The following is a 21,822-nucleotide window of genomic DNA, read 5'->3' on the forward strand; positions in this document are numbered from 1 at the left end:
TTCATGAAAATGTTTTATCATTGGTATTCTGTATAACATGTTAGAAGATAACTTCCGATTAAATGCTTTTCTCAAATTATTTTTGAAATCACTACAGCATACTACAAAAAGATTAATTATTTACTACCAAAAACTACCTATGTTAAAAATTTTGCATGGTTGATTTGAAGAACAAAACATTATATTCAGGATTGTTAAGAATACTATAAAGAGACATGAGATTATATTGTTGCTGTTCAATACCTTGTAATTATTACATGCTTTTAGCTCAACAATAAATAGCAACCGTGAACTTCATACCTATTGGTATTGCTTTATGCCTGGCATTGTGCCAAAGGATTGACTTTTCTATCATTGCAGTTAGGTTCACAAATGCCTTCTGTTTCCAAGAACTTTTTATCCTTACCATTTTACAAATGCTGAAATCTGAGATCACAAAGGCCCACTATACAGATACATCAGAGCAAGTGGGGAGGAAGGAAGGAAGGAAAGAAAGAAGGAAAGGAGAAAAGATAGTACAGTATTAGATGAGGGAAGACCCTAAAAAAGCTGAAGTTAGGATTTTGGCTTAACCTTGACCTATGGTAAGGTGTTGATGGTTGTAATATGTTTGGTGAAAGGACATCATAAATAAATTTCACTAAATACTTACAGATACATATCTGTATTTTTCCAGGAAGCACTGCAGAAATACAGTCACCTCTATGATCTGTCCCGATCTGACAAAGGGAAACTCCACCATCATGCTGTGGCCATGTGTTTGGATGGTCATCCTCTCCGAATGATCCAGCAGTTGCTAGAGGTGGCCGTCGGTCCTCTGGACATCTCACCCAAGGATATAGTACACAGTGCAGTTGAGAAAATAATCTCTGCATTGAGGTAAGCTTTAAAGTAACCATTGAGAAAAACCCACATGGTGGTTATTATAAAACTAAACCGTCTGCATGCATTTCAAGTGAGTGATTAGTTGTATTCTCAAAGCCTTAAGTCTTGAAAAACCTTGAGAATAAGAACCATGAAGTGTCTCCTCGTTGGTTTAATGTGCAACATGTTAAAAGTATTTCCCCTCCTCAAATTCTTCTTCTTTTTTTTTTTTTTTGGCCATTCCTGGGCCTTGGACTCAGGGCCTGAGCACCGTCCCTGGCTTCTTCCCGCTCAAGGCTAGCACTCTGCCACCTGAGCCACAGCGCCTCTTCTGGCCATTTTCCATAAATGTGGTGCTGGGGAATCGAACTGAGAGCTTCATGTAGCACTCTTGCCACTAGGCCATATTCCCAGCCCTCCTCAAATTATTCTTGAACCTGGAGAATGGCATGAGAAGCCCGGAGCTGAGAGCCAGCCTGCCTGCTTTGGGCCTTCAGTGGGCCTGCTCAGATCTGCCTTTTCTAATTCCCACTTTTGAGATAGTGGGAAATGATTTTTTTCAGAATGAGCAAAGCAAGGTTCATCATACACTGAAGGAGCTGGCTATCTGCTAAGTGTCTGAGGACATTATTTATCTGCAGTTAATGGCATGAACTTGACAACTGAGAAATTTTCCTTGGTGTGGGATGCCAGTGCCTCTTTGCAGGACTGCCTTGGAGAGCATTAGCAAGGAGGGCAAAGTGAACTTAAGAAAATAATGAAGCATCAAGTGCTTTCTGTGAATAATGCAATTAGACTGAAAGATTTAGTTGTATTTAATTTATTCTCCTTTTAAGCATTCTTTGTAATTCTGTATTGCTCTTGAGGAACTTTTTGATTAAATGCATGTCAGTTTTCTGCAGCTGAACCCAAATCAAATGAGCCTTTATCTGTTTAATTACCCCAACCTCATACACCTAAGAGCTCTGAGTTATTCCAAAGTGCTACTTATAGGGACAGACATAAAATACAATAGCATTTTTAAAGAAGTAAGACATGCTTAGTGAATAAAGCATCGTTCCATTACTTGCTTATTATTATGGTTGTGGACTATAAGAACCACATTTCCAAATGATAAAATATTTACCACATTTTATACCTTTTTGTTTACAGTTTTATTTTTAGAATTTCATCAAGCTCATAACCAAAACATTTTGAGCAATTAATGTTTTTTGTTTAGTTTATTTTCTAAAAACTGGACATTCTTGTTAAGAATTGAAACAAAGTATGACATGTATTTTTACACTTAAAATTTTTTGATAGAATTTTGCTTCTCTCCCCTTGCGGATACTAGTTCTATTACTGGAGATTTACTTATTATCTATGAGTACTTCTGACTCACAGACAATATTGGATGAATGTGAATTAAACCTTTCGGCAGAAGGATATGCAGTTTGAAGGGTTTGATAACCTCTCTTTCTAAGACAAAGGTGCTATTAGTGGCAGTGTTTATAGTGTTTACCTTCTAAGAAGTTAGCAAAATTGAATCATCACAAAATGTGAAAGACTCAAAAGTCACAGAATCTAGTGATTTCTTTAGATCATGAAGTTATTCCAGAAGCTCATATAAAATTCCTTTTCCCTTTATTGCATTTCAGAATTTGCTAGAGTTGTAGACATATCTGTAGGATGGGCATAGTAATAGTAGTTTTAACCACTGTGGAAATAAATGAATGGTAGAAGAGTAAAAAGTAAATTCGAGTTAAAAAGTTAATATTAGTTAACTAAGTAGAAAGTTAATATTAGTTTTTTTTTTAAAAAAAAAAAAACCCAAATGGAGGCTACTGTGAAAATGCTTAATGTCCACCAAATGTCTATTACTCTCTTGGTAGGAGAGCATGAGCCACTTAATGGCAGAGAACATTTTATTTCCCCATCCTCAGCACATCGTGGTCCATTTGTGGACGCACACAGAACAATGGCTATGAACAGGCAGTCTCTACCGTGGCACAGTCTAGCTGGCTTCATCTGAGTGTGCATATCTTGTGCACTTCTGTGTCTGGAATGACCCTCCTTGACCCGCTCTTCTCTCTGCAGTGGTGGCAGTGCCGACCTTGGTGGGCTCGGGGACCCCCTCCAGGTCCTGGAACGTGTTGTCGCAGCAGTGCATACCAGTGTGGACCAAGGGTAAGACTGGCACCATATCGCTCTCCTCAGAGTCCTAGACCTGCATTTACTAAGCCGACTTTTGAGGCTTTCACTGTAGGGCTGGTCAGAGGAGGAACTGGGGCCCTTTTGCGTAGCTAAGGACTGGCTCGGTGTCCAAAACCTGGGTTCCCAGCTCAGTGCTGCCCACATCGCCTCTTTTCGTCTTCTCCATAGGGAGACTAAGGAAACTGCTGCATGCTTCTTGAAAGGGATTTTCACCTATACGAGGCTTACTGGATTAAGTATGCAACTTCTGTACTGAAGTGTGGGCTTCCTTAGAATTGCTTATAATAGATTAAAAACATCTTTATATGTTAAGTGTGCCTTTGTTGGAATTCAGAGTGCACAGGCTTTACAAGCTAAAAAGTGTCTATGGGGCTGGGAACATGGCCTAATGGCAAGAGCGCTTGCCTCCTACACATGAAGCTCTCCGTTCGATTCCCCAGCACCACATATATGGAAAACGGCCAGAAGGGGCGCTGTGGCTCAGGTGGCAGAGTGCTAGCCTTGAGCGGGTAGAAGCCAGGGACAGTGCTCAGGCCCTGAGTCCAAGGCCCAGGACTGGCCAAAAATAAAATAAAATAAAATAAAAAGTGTCTATCACTAATGCCATGCTTACAAAGAACTTTTCTTTTTGTACATAGCATATCATTTAATTCTCGCAACAACCCTATGAGATAGGTGGTACTATTTTCATTTTAAAAATGCGAAAATTCTATGCAGACAGGTTAAGGAACTTAATGAAAGTGAGAGTTAAATGGCAGAGCTGAGATTCAGACTCACGCAGCCTGCCTCAAGTTTCTGCTGTTAGCTAGTGCACCCTCGTAACCAAAGGTAAGACTTCTTCCAGGGAGATACAAGTCAGGTTATGGGGGAAAAAAAAAAAACAAAAAAAAAAAACAAGTGTTTTTCTTCTCCCATGGAGAAGGAGTAAAAAAGATGAGGCCAACCATTAATGTTTCCCCAACAGCTTCCTACCTTGCAGCCTGACTGCGGAGCCTGAGGAGGAGAGTGCAGGAGGCAGCTCGTGGAGAGGTGCTGCCTCGGTGTACACAGCCGCCCTTGTGTACCTGAGGGCCCGGGCAGCCCCTTCTGGCCTCTTTTCAGTTTCCTTTTTAATTGAAAATATGATACGCGCTAATGACGTGTTTCAGGAATGCCTTCATGGTTCCACTGAGTAAGAAAATTATTCCAGTGTGTTCATTACCTTCCAGTTACTGTTCAAGTACAGATGCATTTGTACACAATTCCCGTTAATGCTTGAACACTTTTATATTCTATTCGGTCTACTATGACACTTCCTGCCTTTCTTTGTAGATCTAATGTCTGTAATGATATTATGGCAACATAGGGTATTGCTGTTTTCAGAAGAGGCCATGAAAGCTCAGAGAGTGGAACTGCCATGATCGGTGTTGTAGACATGGGCTATGAAAGCAGGATTTTACCCTGGCTCTACATCGTCTGTTAGTGCTCACATGCTTGCAGAACCCGCTGTTCATTCTTCCCCATCCCCTGCACAGTATTTGAAGCCCCTTCAGTGGAGGTCTTCACATAAGAAAATAGCTACAACACTGGATAATTTAGATCCCTTATTAAAAATGATAGTTAATTATTCACCGTTTGTCCTGCTCTGTGTTGAATCATGAGGAGTTATATATGGATAAAGAAGTAGACACTAACCTCATGAGCTCATGGTTCCAGGGGAGTCAGGCTGGAAACCCTCTGTGAGGAGGGACCTGCTTTCTGCAATGAGTCTCTGGAGGAGGAAAAGGTAAACAGTGGTGTTCGTTCCAGCTGAGATACTGTCTGGGCCCCTGGAAGGACAACATGTAGCAGAGTAGGTCCTGGGGCTTGCATCACACTGCTGCCATCGCAATCCCAGAGTGAGCAGCAGTTTCCAGTCCCCAGCCCCCCCCTCCCCCCATGAGGGAGCAGCTCCTCCTAGGGGCACCACGGTGTGCCTCTCCCAGCGCTTCCCCAGGGGCCTGCCCCTGGGAACATCTTAAAATTGGAAGGCAGTGCTTCTCATGATGAAGTTCCAGTGAGATATTCCAACAAATCCAGCTTGGCCTTTTCATTGTTGTTGTTTTTGTTTAGGTTTGCAAAAGACTGTAGGGAGAGGAGAAACAGAATAACGAGGGTGTCTTTTAAAAAGTGTAAGGAGGGCTGGGGATATAGCCTAGTGGCAGGAGTGCCTGCCTCGGATACATGAGGCCCTAGGTTCGATTCCCCAGCACCACATATACAGAAAACGGCCAGAAGCGGCGCTGTGGCTCAAGTGGCAGAGTGGGAAGAAGCCAGGGACAGTGCTCAGGCCCTGAGTCCAAGGCCCAGGACTGGCCAAAAAAAAAAAAAAAAGTATAAAGAGGTTCTTTGGTTTTGCTTAAAAAGAGAGGTAAAAAAGAAAGATAATCCTAACTTCTGTTCTCAGTAAGTATATTTTGAATGGACATTGATCGCCTGTTGCTTGGATTTCCCGTCCAACAATGTGCCTGGTCCAGTGCCATGGAGGAGTTGGTGCCTGTGTTCTGGGGTAGTTTCAAGGAGTGGCTTTGGGTGAGTGGCATGGGGTCCCAGCCTGTAAAAGGAGAACTTTCTACTCATTACTTGGCCCTGCCTTGCCCGTAACCTCAAGGAGACCTTCCGTGTCTTGATGACCGACCAGACCTCCTGCACTCCCAGCCCCTCACTCAGCAGTATCTGCTGCCTTAGAAATAACTTCTCAAACGTTCCATAGATACAGACATGCTATGGGCTCTTGGGTTATGGAGACACCATCCCATAACGTTCCTGGCAGGGAGGAGTAAGAATGTAGGTGCACACTGACAGTTACCACCAAGCATTTGGTTTTGACGCTGCTTCTTAGGTAGCGTATGCCATCATCTGCAATGCCGTCCTGCTTTCTTATGCTGGCACAGCTGTCATTTGCTGTGTCATGGCAGCTTCTGACTCACCCAGAAAATCCCCTTTCCTCTTGTGTTATCTTTGGGAATGGGAGATCGCATAAAGACCCTCCCACACGAGCCACCAGTGGCACATTCCCCACCCCGTCCAGATGCTGGCCTCTCTACTTGACATGCATCCCCGCCTCTAGACATCGGGCTAAGTATTGCAGGGGTTAGAAATCAGTACTGCTGGGTGATTTGTTACTTAGAGGGTCATGGAATCTAAATTTATGTCTGAGTGCATGTGCCCTCCCTGTGACATGGGTTCTCTCATGCCATCTTTTGAGAATATGCATTTCTAGTTTATCTAGTTTACTCATTTGCTTTAGAAAAATAGGTTTTTCAAAATTCATTCGCCAAGATAAATGTGACCAAATAATCACATCTGCTAAGCCTGGAGTTAGTAAAATGCTGCTATTACTGGTTTTTAAAAAGTACATACTCTGCCCTCCTATGCCCTCCCCATCACCCGTTACTCTATGCCAAGACCAAAAGCCTTGCAGAGGGTGCTGCTCAGTAGCTCACTCTGTCCTCCAGCAACACCGCTACCAAACTGTATTAGCTCCACTGTACCCATTAGAAAGTAAAGCTCAGAGAGGTGATGGAACTTGTGCCGGCTCCTCCAGGAAGAAGGTACTATGAATTTCCCTGAGTTGTCATATCTGCCTGGCATGAAGGAGCCTGCTTTGGAGAGCGAGGTGGCACCCTCCCAATTCAAAGTGCTTAAGATCTGCATGTAGGGGATCAGGTGTGTCTAAGTAGGGCTTGGAATGGTTCATGTCTTACCAGCTCCATGGACTAAGCTTTGGGCGGGAAGGCCTCAAGCAATGGCTTCCCCCATCTTGTCTCTGCCTGGGTTTTTCTGCCTTTTTCACATTTCTTTCTTCTACTTTTGCCATCATATACCTTTGAAAATTTCCTAACAGGAATGCACCCACGAGTGTGAAATAGTGTATTAGTGATGCCCCAAAGGATGAATAAAATTTAATTCACCAGATGATGGCAGGTAATTAATGAAGAATTCTGTATAGTACAAAACAGCAGAGAAATCGTGCTGGTGGTGTCATTGCTTCTACTGTTGCTATTTCTTCTAGAATCGAGTTCTATGTTCCACCTGACTTGTCAGCTTTTTGGCCAAATCTGATTTTTTTTTTAGTGTGAGTTTTCTGTGTTGATTAATTTTTAAAGTAGTGGACTTGATTGCTCCTTACAGTATAATACTTGCCCCCATTCTTATTAAAGGAAAAACGTAGAAACAGTTGCTTATTGGATTATAATGAAACTATGGAGATTCTCCTTTTTTAAATTTAATAACATTTACTAATCATTTGTGTGACTTGTAATGAAGTAAATGTATTTTGAAATGATCCTCTCATTTATTCCTAAGCTCAGTAAACCTTCTCCTTGCTTTCATTAAACATCACAGAAATAGAATCACTTTCCTTCTTCCAGTCTGGATTTTCACATGATCAAAGTCTTTATTGTTATTTCCCACCCACCTCTTATCTTGAAAAATTTGAAACCCAAGGCAAGGCTTAAATACTTCATGCTTTTCCTCTTTGTTTTTCCAGTAATTAGCATTTTATCGCTGTTCTCTCCCTGGCCCCTTTTCGTTCTGCCCCCTGCTCTCTCCCATCTCCCCTCCGTCTCTGTATATCCTTGCTGGGCTAGAAGAATGACTTTGAACCTCATAAAAGGCAAGTTGAAATTAGCAAGGAAGAGTCTTAGTTTGTTTGGGACATTGTGGTCCTTGCCTTTGATAAAGAGTTTTTCTTTTCCTTGTGTGTGTGTGTGTGTCCTGGTCCTAAAACTTGAACTCAGGGCCTGGGTGCTGTCCCTGAGCTTTTTTTGCCCTACCGCTTAAGCCATAATTCCACTTCCTCCTGTTTTGATGCTTAGTGGCCATGAACAATCTCATGGACTTTCCTGCTGGGACAGACTTTGAACTACAATCTTCAGAGCTCAGCCTCAGGAGTTACCAGCGCCTGACCTTGATGGTGCTTTCTAAAGAGCGGTCATTGATTCTGTACCGCTCCTGAGCGCCGATGTTGAGATGGCACACGGCAAGGCTCATCTAGGACATGGCGCTTCTAGACACAGTGCTTTTGTTTTGGGAATGAGTTCCACAATATTATTACGTATTTGAAATACAAACTGAAAATTTGAACATGTCCCTCCAAAAATGCCAAATATTATTAACTGTATAATAAACTGCAGGAGAAAAAGGAGTAAATCAATTTAATAACTTGTAAGATGTTGTAATAAATTTTTTGTATCTCATCAGTAACTGAATACTTTTATCCATGGCCAAAATGTTCTGGAATGTGTCCCACGTTCATTGGATAGCATTATACAGCACTTGCCAAGGGAGGGAGGCAGACCCCGCTCTGGCTGCGTGGCCGTGCGCGGGGTGTTAAATCACTGCAGGTGGGTTTCATGACGCCAGTCTTTTCCCATTCGACTTCATCCTTCTTGTAACCCACCCTTGGATTCTTAGGGGAGAGTGTTAAAAAAAAAAATATCATCTTTTAAATTGGCCTGGACTAATGGCCCCAAATGGGCTTTTAGCTTCTTTTCTCCTGATTCATACTTGGACAGTTAGAGCGCTCCACCCCAGAGGCTGAGTCCACCCCGGCCTGCACATTTTCTCTACCAGTAAATGAGACTTTAATGCTTCACAGCTCAGAAACACTCTGTCATTCCCATCTCGGGCCCCTCCAAAAGCGACGTCCGCAGTAATGATAGTTATCGCTGATTGAAGTACTTAGTTATCTGCCAAGCCTATTTTGTGCTTAGTTATCTGCCAGAATTATTGTGTGCTTTCTGTCTTCATATTTAGTGATTCTGTTTAATCCTAAGCAGCCACAGGAGGCTGGCAATGTAATCCATCTCCATTAACAAAGAAACTGAGGCTCAGACTTGCTTTGTGACTTCTTGGTCCAAGTGACATTGTCAGGAAGCTTGGCATCTTGGTTACCTTGGTAGACTCGACCCCCTGCAGCTCTCTCTGTGCCACCACACAGCTGGGTTTCAGTCTCACTCTGAACGTTTTGGGCCTCTTTGGTTTGGTTTTGTTTGTTTGTTTAGGTCTGGATCTTTCCTTCGATTCAGGAACATCCTGCTTAGCCTTTATGATACTGTTCAGATCCCATGCCTCTGTCTTCTTCCAAAATTGTTGTTCGCTTTACGGTATATTGATAATTGGGGTAATAATCACTGTGTGTGTGTGTGTGTGTGTGTGTGTGTGTGTGTGTGTGTGTGTGTGTGTGCGTGCGCGCGCGCGCGCACGGGCAAGTGCGTGCCTGCCAGTCCCGGGGTTTGAACTCAGGGCCTGAGTGCTATCCCTTAGCACGAAAGGCTAGCGCTCTACCACTTCAGCCACAGCTCCACTTCTGGCTTTTTCGTAGTTAATTGGAGATAAGAGTCTCACAGACTTTCCTACCCCTGGCTGGCTTTGAACTGTGATCCTCACATCTCAGCTTCTCAAGTAGACAGGATTATAGGCATGAACTACTGGCACCCAACAGTAATCTCTCTTTAAAGTCTTTCTGTCCCTTTGTATTATTTATTTTTTAAAGGCAGAGATCATGGAATTTTTTTTATCTCTATCATCAGTAATCACTTTTTAAAGTCTTTCTGTTCCTTTGTGTTATTTATTCTTTTTTTTTTTTTTGGCCAGTCCTGGGCCTTGGACTCAGGGCCTGAGCACTGTCCCTGGCTTCTTCCCACTCAAGGCTAGCACTCTGCCACTTGAGCCACAGCGCCGCTTCTGGCTGTTTTCTGTATATGTGGTGCTGGAGAATCGAACCTAGGGCCTCGTGTATCCGAGGCAGGCACTCTTGCCACTAGGCTATATCCCCAGCCCCTGTGTTATTTATTCTTTAAAGGCAGAGATCATGTAATTTTTTTATCTCTATCATCAAGCACAAACTATAGTGTTTTGATGATGCTGATAATGATAATTATTATGAAGACGATTCTGACAATTATGGTTTATATCGTATGTACTGTCTTCATGTCACACCCTAGGTTAGTGTCCAGGACAGAATTCTTTGCAACCTTTGTGTATTTGACTGTAAAGCTATAATAATGGCATTCATAGTTTTGGTTTAGACTATTAAGAAAGACTAGGGTCAAAAATCACAAGTTTGTCCATCAGGTTTTTTTTGTTTTGTTTTGTTTTGTTTTTGCCAATCTTGGGCCTTGAACCCAGGTCCTGAGCACTGTCCCTGGCTTCCTTTTCCTCAAAGCTAGCTCTCTTCCTCTTGAGCCACAGTGCCACTTCTACCTTTTTCTGTTTATGTGGTACTGAGGCATCAAACCTAGGGCTTCGTGCATACTAGGCAAGCACTCTACCACTAAGCCACATTCCAGCCCACTGGGTATTTTTTTTTTAATGATCATTCTGTTACTTCATTTTACAAATAGGAATATATGTGTGTGTGTGTGTGTGTGTGTGTGTGTGTGTGTGTGTGTGTGTGTGTGTGTGTGTGTGTATATTTAGTGGTAGGAAATGTGAGTACATTCTTCCTTTTCTTGTATGCCCGCATTCAGAAGGATAGTCTTTGGTAAAACTAACAAATGAATTAATAAATTTAGGAGCATTTAATGCAGTGGTCCACAACATTTTGTAATTTCCCTTATTCCTAAATATAAAGCAATGAATTTATTTTTAAATTTAATTCGCAATGAAAATAACATTTGAAAAGTGTATTAAAGTTTTATCTCCAGAGGCTTAAGAAATGTGTTAAGCTAGATGCCAGTGGCACACAGCTGTAGTCCTAGTTAGAGACCAAGATCTGAGGATCACTGTTCAAAGTCAGCCTGGCCAGGAAAGTCTGTGAGACTCTTACCTCCAATTAACCACTAGAAAACTGGAAGTTTCTGCGCTGTGGCTCCAAGTGGTAGAGCCCAGCCTTGAGCGAAAAAGGTCAGGGACAGTTCAGGCCCTGAGTTCAAGTCCCACGACTGACCCCCAAAAAATGTGTTATAGTCTTGTTAGGACAGGAATTTGTTTTAAGGTAGATTGGTGTTGGATTCATTTTATGTGACTTACTGCTTATTGAGAGACTTCTAAGAATCTGGTTATGACATCATGTACTGTAGTGTGGATCCTTGCAGCATTGTGAGATGCTGTCTTCTGTGTGAATAAACTCTTAACAATCATTGATAGTCATTCATTGACATCATAATCAAATACGTTGTCTTCCCCAGATGGTCTATTTCGGATTACAAGAGAAGACATTCTAATTCTGGATAGAAAGTTATGCAAAATGTTCTTTCCTCTGAATCCTTGTGGACTTAATCTTATAACAGTCCTATAATAGCCAAGCATTGCATATACGTATGAGTATGTATATGTATATACATATATATACAAGCACACATACTGGCAGAATATATGTGTGTAAAAGAAAAAAATTATACTTAGACATGATAAATTAAACAGGACTCAAATTCCCACAGTGAGATCAAAGGAGAATATTCTTAGGAAAAGATTACAAAGGCACAGTAGCTATGTACATGTGATCATATAAAATTGTTTATCAAGATGAACTCCCAAGAAATGGAAAGCGGTTTTATTTATTTTATTTTTTGTGATTTTTGTTTTTGTTTTGTTTTTGCTTTCCCCTTGTCACTGTTTTTAATTTCTGTACTTTTTCTCTTGTGTATAAGTTTATCTGTTTGGGAGAGGGTAAAGGAAAAGCACAGAAATAGTGGGACAAATGGTGAACTATACAACCTTGGTGGGGGGAATCTGGGAGGGGGAAAAATTGGGAGAAAATGGGGGAAGAGGTGACACAATTCAAAAAGAAATGTACTCATTACCTGACCTATGTAACTGTAGCCCCTCTGTACATCACCTTTATAGTTACAATAAAAATATGTTACACAAATAAATATATATATATACATATATATATGCGCACATACTTAAATTCTGGCCATAGTGAACTGGTAGAAAGGTGTGGCTCATGCCGCAATGTCTGCTACATGTATTTGTAGGCAGATTATCTTGCTACCCCAAAGCCTGTTTTCTTAACTACAAAGTGTAATTTATGGTGTCTACTTTACATAGTTATTGTCCACTAGTAATAGAATATAGAAAATTGCTAGAATGGTACTGGACACTATTAGTATGATTTATAAAAATAAGGCTTACTACTTAGTAAATTTTGTATAAGAAATAAAACTAGCTAAAAGACATTTTGGTTAATGCTTAGTCTTATCTGCTTTATGTAGCTCATTTTAATGGGATACTATTTAACATTTTGTTTATATTACATAGTTCTAAAATATTTACCATGGTTGGCTGTAAACCATTTATAAAACTAAATTTTTCCTCTCAAGAGGATAAAGATAAAATTATCCAGCGAACAAATATGTAGGTCAGTGCCCACATTAGATCAGTGGCAAGGGACGAGAGAAAAACCTCACAGCTTCTCCTTACCACTTGATTTTGCCCCGCAGAGAGGAGCTGGTATCTTCTGAGGACCTGCTGGAGTGGTTGCGGCCTTTCTGTGCTGATGAGGCCTGGCCTGTGCGGCCGCGCCTTCGTGTGCTGCAGATCCTGGGCCAGTCCTTCCAGCTGAGCGAGGGGGATGGCAAGCTCCTGGTGTTCTTCAGGACAGAAGCCATTCTGAAAGCTGCTTGGCCCCAGAGGCAGGTGAGCGGTCATTAGAGGGCGGCCTCTGATTGCCCCTGATTGCTTTAAACTAAGCACGTGCTCAGCTTGAAAATGCAAACTATCCAGTGCGCTCATCTGTCCAGCTTCCATTAAAAAAAATATCTTTGAACATGACTCTACGTGCCAGAACATGTTGCACTCGCCAACACGAGTTAATCATCTCTCTCCATAGAAGATGGTGCTGTTTACAATGTCTGTTAACTCCTGTGGCTCACCTACTCCAGGAGAAACGCGCATCGGATTGGAAATGCAGGTGCAATCTAGTGGATTCATTTCTTTTCATGCTCTGCCCCTGCACTAAAATGCCCTTCTTGGTCCTGCTCCTCTATGGGCGTAAGAGCAGAGACATAAATCTAGTTTCTCCATGTCATTCTTCAAGGCTCACCCAGTCCTTCTTTCTAGAACTTTCCCTGGTGACTGCAAGCATATCTGATCTTTGAATTCCATATAACAAAGTTTGAATTATCTGTTACCTTTTTTTTTTTTTTTTAAGTTTTGCCTTTCTATTGCTATGAACACCTGAAGGCCCTGGAGATGCCCTTGCATTTTGAATCCCTCTTAGCATATTAGTGCACGCGTGCAAGCTTAAGGACTCATTGATGGAGTAAATACGAATGTTCATTCCAAAGCTAGGCAATGTGGTAGCTATTAATGTTTGTCTTATATTGTACGGTGATACATGCATAGGACCTAGAATCTAGGCAAAGAGTGGAGGGCTTTATATAAATAAAAGTTAGAAACCAAGACTTCTCAGACAGTCTCGTTTGCAAAAGCATTTCCTGACATGTGGCTGCGACTCTGCGGTGGGCGATGTACCTTCCAGGCAGGCGAAGGGTCCGTAGAGTCCCTGCGGGACCTGACATCAGCTCACATTATGTTTGCCATGTGAAACTCCCAGCGCTCCTCATCCTGAAGGGAATGGAGTTCTCTGCAGCTCTGTCCCTTCCTCATAACTTTCTCACCCAAAGGACACAAGGCAGCTGAGGTTGTTACTGACCACACTTTTTAATGAACTTGACAGTTGTAGGGCAAATATACAGGCCCTTTGGAAAATCTTTCTCCCAGAAGTTTCGAATGAGTAGGAAAGCTTGCCTCAGGGCTGCTTTCACCTATTTTTTTTCTCTACTTTCCCCTTCTATGGTTTCCTCTTCTTGGCAGTTTATGGGTTCTTAAACATTTTGTTGTAGGAATAAGAAAGCTCCCATATTGTCTTAATTGTGTTGCACAAAAATTCTCTTCCCCAAGAAATGCATCCGTGAATGCTTCTCCTTCTTTTGGAAATTAGATGTTTGTCATCTGCCTGGTCCTGCTGATTCAGATCTATTAGGAGGAGATGTTAATTTGATGAGAAATTCTGACTTATGATTGGAGAACAGCTGTGGTTTAAGAATGGCACCACCACAACTTTCAAAATTATAGAACTATGCCCAGAGTTCCGATTGCCCCTTAAATAAATATCTTTCTTTTTCTAGAGCAGTAGAAAGCTCAGGGGTTGGTTGACATGGGGGGCAGGGGTTCCTCTACCAGTAGGTGTAGGATTCTGTGGGAGATACTTACTGCATGGGCCTTGGAAACTTGGCATGAAAACTTTGAACTCTGGGGGATGGCCCATGCACATCATCTGCCATTTCTCTGCACACATATTGACTATTTCTATATCCCTATCACCTTCTTCATTCTTAGAGGTCCTTTGGTAATACTAAGGATAAAGACAGGTTCTTTGGGACTAACGATAACAGTAGATGATATTTCGATGTTCAATTACCAAAAACTGTGGGACTGCTACCTTCACTGTGGCTGATAATCCTCTTAGGCAGACTTAGCATACATCAAAGAAGGGCTTAATATTTAATTATCCTCTAGGTGCCCAAAGTAGGGGCCCCACAAATCACCGTACTTCTGGGCATGTAGCCAGCTCCTGTGAAATGAAAGACAGTTTGTAGTGTCTGCTCCTTACTGCTTCTCAGAGAGGTTGTATTTCCAGTTTTCTAATGATTAGTTAACAGAATTAAAAATTCAGAGACCCTCATTTTCTAACAGTTAGAGAAACTTTTATTTCCATTCCAGAAATGTACCCCAGAACAAGTGAGGGAATGAAGAGGGAATATGGAGGGGGCAAATGCGTTGTTATTAATCCCCTTGGTACAGTTTATCTGAATTTTTCAACTTTTGTAATTTTCTAGTTAACTGGTGCATGAAAAATGTGGGTCAAAGTGCTTATGTTTCCTTAAAAACTTGCATACTTCAGTACCTCAAAGCTTTTCCCCATTTTTGCAAAAGAAAATGTATGGCATAGGCCTTTGCCTTTTGAATTTTCAGTAGTCGGGTAAGTGATCGCCAGAAAGTATTAGTTAAGATAATATCTAATCTTGAAAAAACTGTGTTTTGCCTAATTTGAACAGTGTGAGGCTATATTAACCCCATTGCTCAGAGGCCAATTGGTTTATTTGCCAAAATATTAACAAAATAAGTATTGCTTGGTCTTGCAGAGCTCAAAACCTATCCAAAGTTTGGTTTGCCAACCTGTGGTTAGTTACTTCAGAGTAGCTTAGTGTTTCCTTCAATGGCTTTAGAGCCACGATTCACGACATTAAATACAGGGTGCAGGTTGATGTTGGAGATGTGAGTGCACACATCCAGGTAGATGATCTGTAACAGCCAGTAACGGACAGATGTGGTCTAGAGCTAGGGGACCCTTACAGAAGCTTCCCAGCTCAGTAGTCATCTCTTACAGAGAAGGGTATTGATGTCCAAAAATGAGAAGTTACTTAGTCAGATTTTGGCTTAACTATCCTTGTCTAAAATGACTATACAGTCTACATTAACCACTCAGTAAAAATCTATTTTATTACTGTCTTGATTCTCTATAAACTCTTTCCTACCATCTGCTGACTTCTTCTTGCCTACCCTTTATTTATTATATCATGCCTGTCTTCTCCCATTAGAATACAAATTCCATGAGAACAGTGATCTCACAGACATTCAATAAATATTTTTTGAATAAATGAATACTAAATCTTTAAAAAACGAGTCCAAAGTCACCCTTAAAATGGCAAGGCCGGGCCTCCCAACTTTCAGTGTGATGCTCCTGTCACTGGTGATGAAGGATTAGGCACGTGCTTCCCCTCCTTATATGCAAGCAAAGCGATTCGCTTGGGCTGGTGGAGAGATGTCTACAATGTGGTCTGATGCTTTTAGACTGACAATGTTTTCTTGGTTTGCCACACTTCACGAACAGTACTTCCCTATCAGCCTCTTGCTTCTCATATGAGAGCAAAAAAGCCATGAAGCATGTTTGTCCCTACATAAGCAAGAGATCTTGGCTGTTAGAGAAGAGCTCCATGTCCCTTTTTCTCAAGAGGATGAAAGTTGAGTGAGCCGGCATAGTCATTGGTCCTGCTGGTGGCTGGAGATGCTGAGTCTCCCTTGAAGGAGAAGAGCTCTATTTCCTTAGAGATCTCCCTTCTCATAACTGCCCTTGGAAAGGGGCCTGTGGAATTGTTACTCTGTGCATCCTGAAACTGGCCTGCTGGGTGGTTGTCGTTCTTTCTCAACTGTTCTACATGAGGTCACATGACAGACTCAAGGTGACACAGTTTGAAGATGTTAGAATTGGAATTCCAGTCCAGTTTTGCCCAGTCCCAGAGCCTCTGTTCTTGGCCCTGTGCTATACTTCTTCCTATTTGCCAGGGCAGTGCACTTGCACTAGTATATGGCATTAAGCTACATGGAGTGAGTCCCCTGGCCTTTTCCTGTTTGCACTGTGGCTTTACATGAATTAGATATGAGAAATTCAGAGATTGAAAAGGAGAGCAGAAAGCATTTTTTCATTGTATAGATTTTTTTTTTTTAAGTGCTGGTTCTGGGCTGGAAATATGGCCTAGTGGTAAAGTGCTCGCCTTATATACATGAAACCCTGGGTTCGATTCCTCAGCACCACATATATAGAAAAAGCCGGAAGTGGCACTGTGGCTCAAGTGGTAGAGTGCTAGCCTTAAGCAAAAAGAAGCCAGGGACAGTGCTCAGGCCCTGAGTTCAAGCCCCAGGATTGGCAAAAACAAACAAAAAGTACTCTTAAATGCTGGTCCTGTGGTTTGAACTGAAGTAAAGGCCTGGGTATTGTCTTTGAGCTTTTGTTCTCAAGGCTAGTGTTCTACTGTTTGATCTGTGCCTCCATTTCCAACTTTTACATAGTTATTTTGGAGATACCAGTTTCATGGACTTTCCTACTCAACCTGGCTTTGAACCATAATCCTCAGATCGTACCTCCTGAGTAGCTAGGATTATAGGCATGAACCACTGGCACTTGGTTTATCTGCCAGAACTTGACAGTGTCTCAGTACATAGTGGCATACAGATTTACAGTCTAAAATGCTGAAAACTGCTGTGACTAACAGCTGTGTTTTAACAGAGCACATTTAACAAATATTTACAAACAACAGAAAATTTAACAGAATCTTTCATTAAAGATTCTTTTTATTTCTATTTTTGTACAAAGAAGCTGCCATTAATAAGGCAGTTTATGAATACAGTAGAGATTCTTTAGATATGTGTTATATACCATAAATTGTGCCCTTCTGGGAACAGAAAAATGTAGACAGGGCACTTACTAGTAATGAGTCGGAGCTTCTTCAGCCACACAGCCAAATCCTAGTTTACTACTTACTAGCCATGAGTTGGGGAAAGTTAGCAAATCTCTCCTAATCTCAGTTTCCTCATCTGTCAAATGGAAATCATATGCTACTGTTGTGAGGACTGAAAGCAGTAATATCTGTAATGCTCTCGTTTCAGTCTAGGTAAATGGAACCTGTTGATGTGGAAGCATCTGCCATCTCAGAATGTGGGAAATGGATCATGGTCTGAGACCTCATATAAAAACAAGTGCAAAGGAAAGGGGCTGAGGGCGTGGCCAAAGTGCTAGCTATGAGGCCTGGAGTTCAGTTCCCAGTACTGAAAAAAATCCATACCCTAGGATAGACGTGTTAAGGAAGAGGCACACAAACCAAGTCCAGCGTAGCTATGTATGACATAAAATCAGGAAGCCCCCCAAAATGGCAAGGAAGCTGAGTGCTTGTGGCATAGGTCTGAGTAGAAAAGTGTGAAAGATTTTTATCCAGTTAGCAAGCAAAATGCCAGACTTGAAGCATGACTCAGGTAGTAAGAGTGTCAGCTAAAACGAGAAAGCTTAACCAAAGCCTCAAGGCTCCGGGGTCAAGCCTTGCACCAACGCACACAAGGAAACAAAGTGGACAGGAACAGAGGGGCTGAGGGATGCCCTTAGTTAGCATCATGCTCAAGCAGCGTGCAAGCACAGTGTCAGAGAAGCAGTGCAGGCAGACAGACGTCCATGCTGAGGAGCCCCTGACCTGTGTGTGCACAGCTCGCTGTGAGCTGGTGCCAGGTAGGGGTAAAGCGGCCACCTGCTTGTCCACACTTGCCACTCGCTTTGAAGATTAATCAGGATAGAAAAGCGAGCTTAACCAGTTAGTGTCGGTAGAATTGGTGACCCACGGCTTAGGTGTGAGGGAGAAAAACAACACAACATTCGATGCTGATCTGGATTTTGTTTGTGACTAGGAAACTTCTGTCTTTAGAAAAACAAAGAGTTTCATGGAGAGACATTACGTTTACAGAAGCCATTAGTATGTTGTAATTTTGAGCAGCATTTTCTGAAATGCTGGACCAGTAGTGAGGTAGGTAGGCTCAGTTATGCCTTCATAGCACAGACTTGTTTCAGGCGGTGTCTTGGCTCACACTGCCACTACCTAGGAAGTCATCCCTAGCAAACGCCGTGAGGTGAGGCTCGGAGTACACCATCCCCTCCCCCAGGCTCAGGACCACTCTCGCCGGACATTGTACCTTTTCCTTGGATGTTGATAACATCTCTTGGTTGCTATGTCACATAGCAATATTTCTTTCATATCCTTTCTATTTCTTCCTTCCTACCTAAGGTAGAGAGAAACACGGAAGGAGAAGAACTTTAGACTGTAATGTTATGATTGTTGAACAGAGGTAGGGGAAATGAAGTAGCATAAAATATCTTCTACTTTTTTTAACTTTTGTTTTGAAATAATTCGTATTTACAAAACACAGTTACAGAAATTGTACAAAGCGTTTTGTATGCTTTGCTCTAAGCCCCACCAAATTTCACCTAGCCGATAACTGCTGCATCCCTTGGGAGCATCTGTTACTGTGCTGCCCGGCCCAGCCCCACCCCAGGGGTGCATGGGCTGTGTGGTGAAAGCAGTGAAGACCCCATTTATTTCCCCAACAGGCATTCATGTCCCTGCTGTTCCTAAGAGGAAACAGAGGCTGAAGGTCCTTCCTCCTCACTAGGCCCAGCACCAAGGGTAGAAGAGCTGACTTGACTGCTGTCTTCAGAACATGCGATGGACGGGGTAGGATCTCACATTGATGTGGAAGGCTGTTAGAAGTGCCGGGCTGCCCCAGCGGTAGGCATGTCTCACATTCATTGTAAGCCGTGCAAAGTGGCATAGTTAACCAAGTTTTCTCTGTCTGCATCTGACAGATACTTAGTTCAATAAAAATGGAGAGCTCTTCCAGAAAAATAGGACCTTTTCATATTTACAATTCAGTTATGTTTTCAGTTTTATGCTTCATTTTAATAAAATCTATAATTGAGAATGAAAAGTCAAACCTTCCATTTATATTTTGTTTTCTAATAGTAGTTGACACTAGAGTTAATTGTGCTAACTAATCGTAATAGTAGTTTTGTGGAATGTTTACTATGTGCCAGGCACTGGGTCCATCCAGTTCAGCTTAGGTGGACAGGGGAAGGTGCTAGTCATTGGTCCATGATGGACATGTTCTGGTCTTCTCAAGATTCCCTTCTCTTGATTCCATCCAGTTGACACAACAGGCCACGCCGCCCACTGGAAACCCTATCAGAGGACTAACTTTAACAGATGGATGTCTAGTGTTTTGCTTCTGAATGTGGAACTTTTTGTCTGCTTGTATTTTAAGCCTGGCATACAAAGTCATCTCAGTATAGCTTATTGTGTTTATGAAAGCAATGTATAGTTACTTTGCATCTTAAATCAAGTATCCTTCCTTGTCTCTTAGAAGCCAGCTGAAAACTCACTAAGTCTTAAGGGAAATAACAGTGTTATGGTTAATATCACCACTACAAGTAATAACCCTCTGCTGGTTGGTAGTAAATTTCTATTCATAAGGCACTTTTATATGCATTAGTACCTATTCCACATTTACACATATTGGAGGATACAGTAGCTATTATCTGGGCCTGTAGGACAGTGCCTCTATCAGGGGTGCTGGCTTGGTTCATACAGGTGCTGGTTCATTTCTAGGTATTTGGACTTGCCTTCCTCAGCCAAAGACAAATGTAAGGTAAAAACTCTTCAACTGAGATGAGATGACTTACTCAACTCTTTTCAAGGACGTGAGTTTGTGTCTGATAAGGAGACTGAAGCTGCTTGACAAATGGGCTTACAACTAAGGCTAAAGTCACCTAATTCAATGAGAAGAGACACGTGCTGGGAGAGATAAAAGGAAACAGATACCCCTCTGTCTGAGACGCATTTGAATTTTGCCCTTTAAATTTTAGTTAGTGTCAACAAGGAATAGTTACTGACTCTACAGGTACTTGTAAAATACTGCAGATTTTCTCCTCCGGATTTTGATGCTTACTGGGGCAAGCACCGCTGATCCTCAGGCCTCTAATCCTAGCTTGATTGGGAAGTATGTGGTTTAAGGACAACCTGGGTAAAAAGTTGAGTCAATAGCTAAGCCTAGTAAGACACATCTGTCATGCCAGCTATGCAGGAGATCAGGAGTGCTATAATTCTAGGCCACTACAGGTAAAAAAAATTTACTAAAACCTATCTCAACAAAAAAGTCTGGTTGTACTTGTATGCATCTGTTATCCTAGCTGCAGAGGGAAGTATAAATAGGAGGGTAGTGGTCCACACCAGCTCCGGGGGGAAAGAGGAAAGCCTATCTCAAAAATAACTAAAGCAGAAGATACACTTCAAAGCGCCTGCCCAGCTAGTGTAAAGCCTTTAGTTCAGTCTCTACCCCCCCCCCCGCAACAAAGGAAAAGAAAATGTAGGTATGGACTAGAGACATACCTCAGGTGGTGGAGTACCTGTCTAGCAAATGTGGGACTTGTAAGTTCAAACTCTATTACTAATAATGATAATAATGAGGAGGAGGAGGGGGAGAGGGAGGGGGAGGAGGAGGAGGAGGGCTAAGGGTTAAGAATTTAATAGTAGCTTTACTAGGTACATTACCTCACACCTGTAATTCCAGCTACTTGAGAAGTGGAGGTCAGGAAGATCATAGTTTAAAGCTAATATAGGGAGAAAGTTTGCATCCCATCTCAGCTAGCAAACCAGGTTGGTAGTATACCCCTGGAGATAGTAGATAGGATTACAGTCTAAGGATAGCCCTGGGCAAAAACTCTATCTGAAAAATAATGTAAAGGAAATAAAGACCTGTGGGCAAGGCTTAAGTGGTAAAGCTCCTACCGTTGGCTCAAAGAAAAGAAAACAGGAAAATATATGAATGCTTTAATCATTTAAAAACCGATATCTAGAAATGTTCATTTAACATATATTTTCTAAAGAGAAAAGTTTAACTGTACTAAAATGGTCTTGAGCTCTTTTTCCACAAGGATGGTTATGAGCCTATCAAAAAGCTATTAGGAATTGTGTGCCAGTGGCTCATGCCTGTACTCCTAGCTACGCAGGAGGAGGAGAATTGAGCATTTCAGTTCAAAGCCATCCCAGGCAGACAAATCTGAGCAACTCTTTGTCTTCAGTTAACCAGCAAAAAGCTAGAAATGGTGTAGCTCAAGTGTTAGAGCACCAGCCTCGAATGAAAAAGGCAAGGGAGAGTGTGGAGCCCTAAATTCAAGTCCCAGTATTTGCACACTCGACAAAAGCCCTTAGGAGATAGTTCTGGATCTCTCACCTTTCTGCAAGTCTAATGTAATGAGCAAAAGCACCGACTGTCTTGGTTGCAGACTCTTTCCAGGAACATTTGTTTGAGAAGACAAATGGAAGACAGAGGCAGCAATTCCTTCGAAGCAAAGGAAATGCGTACAGCAGTGCTGTTCTGTGTCACAGATATACATTCTCTAAGCTGGCTCTTTTCATG

General features: G+C 42.0%; 1 protein-coding gene across 1 annotated transcript in view; it reads left to right on the forward strand.

Annotated features, from left to right (window-relative positions):
• The window catches only part of Nbas (NBAS subunit of NRZ tethering complex), a 248,911-nt gene that overhangs the window by 205,419 nt on the left and 21,670 nt on the right, over nt 1-21,822 (forward strand). The window contains exons 46-48 of the mRNA XM_048353401.1: nt 677-879; nt 2,941-3,030; nt 12,468-12,663. Of these exons, the coding sequence (XP_048209358.1) occupies nt 677-879; nt 2,941-3,030; nt 12,468-12,663 (489 nt within the window). The remainder of the gene's footprint in view (nt 1-676; nt 880-2,940; nt 3,031-12,467; nt 12,664-21,822) is intronic.

The sequence above is a fragment of the Perognathus longimembris genome, chromosome 8 (assembly GCF_023159225.1).
Source record: "Perognathus longimembris pacificus isolate PPM17 chromosome 8, ASM2315922v1, whole genome shotgun sequence".
In the NCBI taxonomy this organism is placed as follows: Eukaryota; Metazoa; Chordata; class Mammalia; order Rodentia; family Heteromyidae; genus Perognathus; species Perognathus longimembris.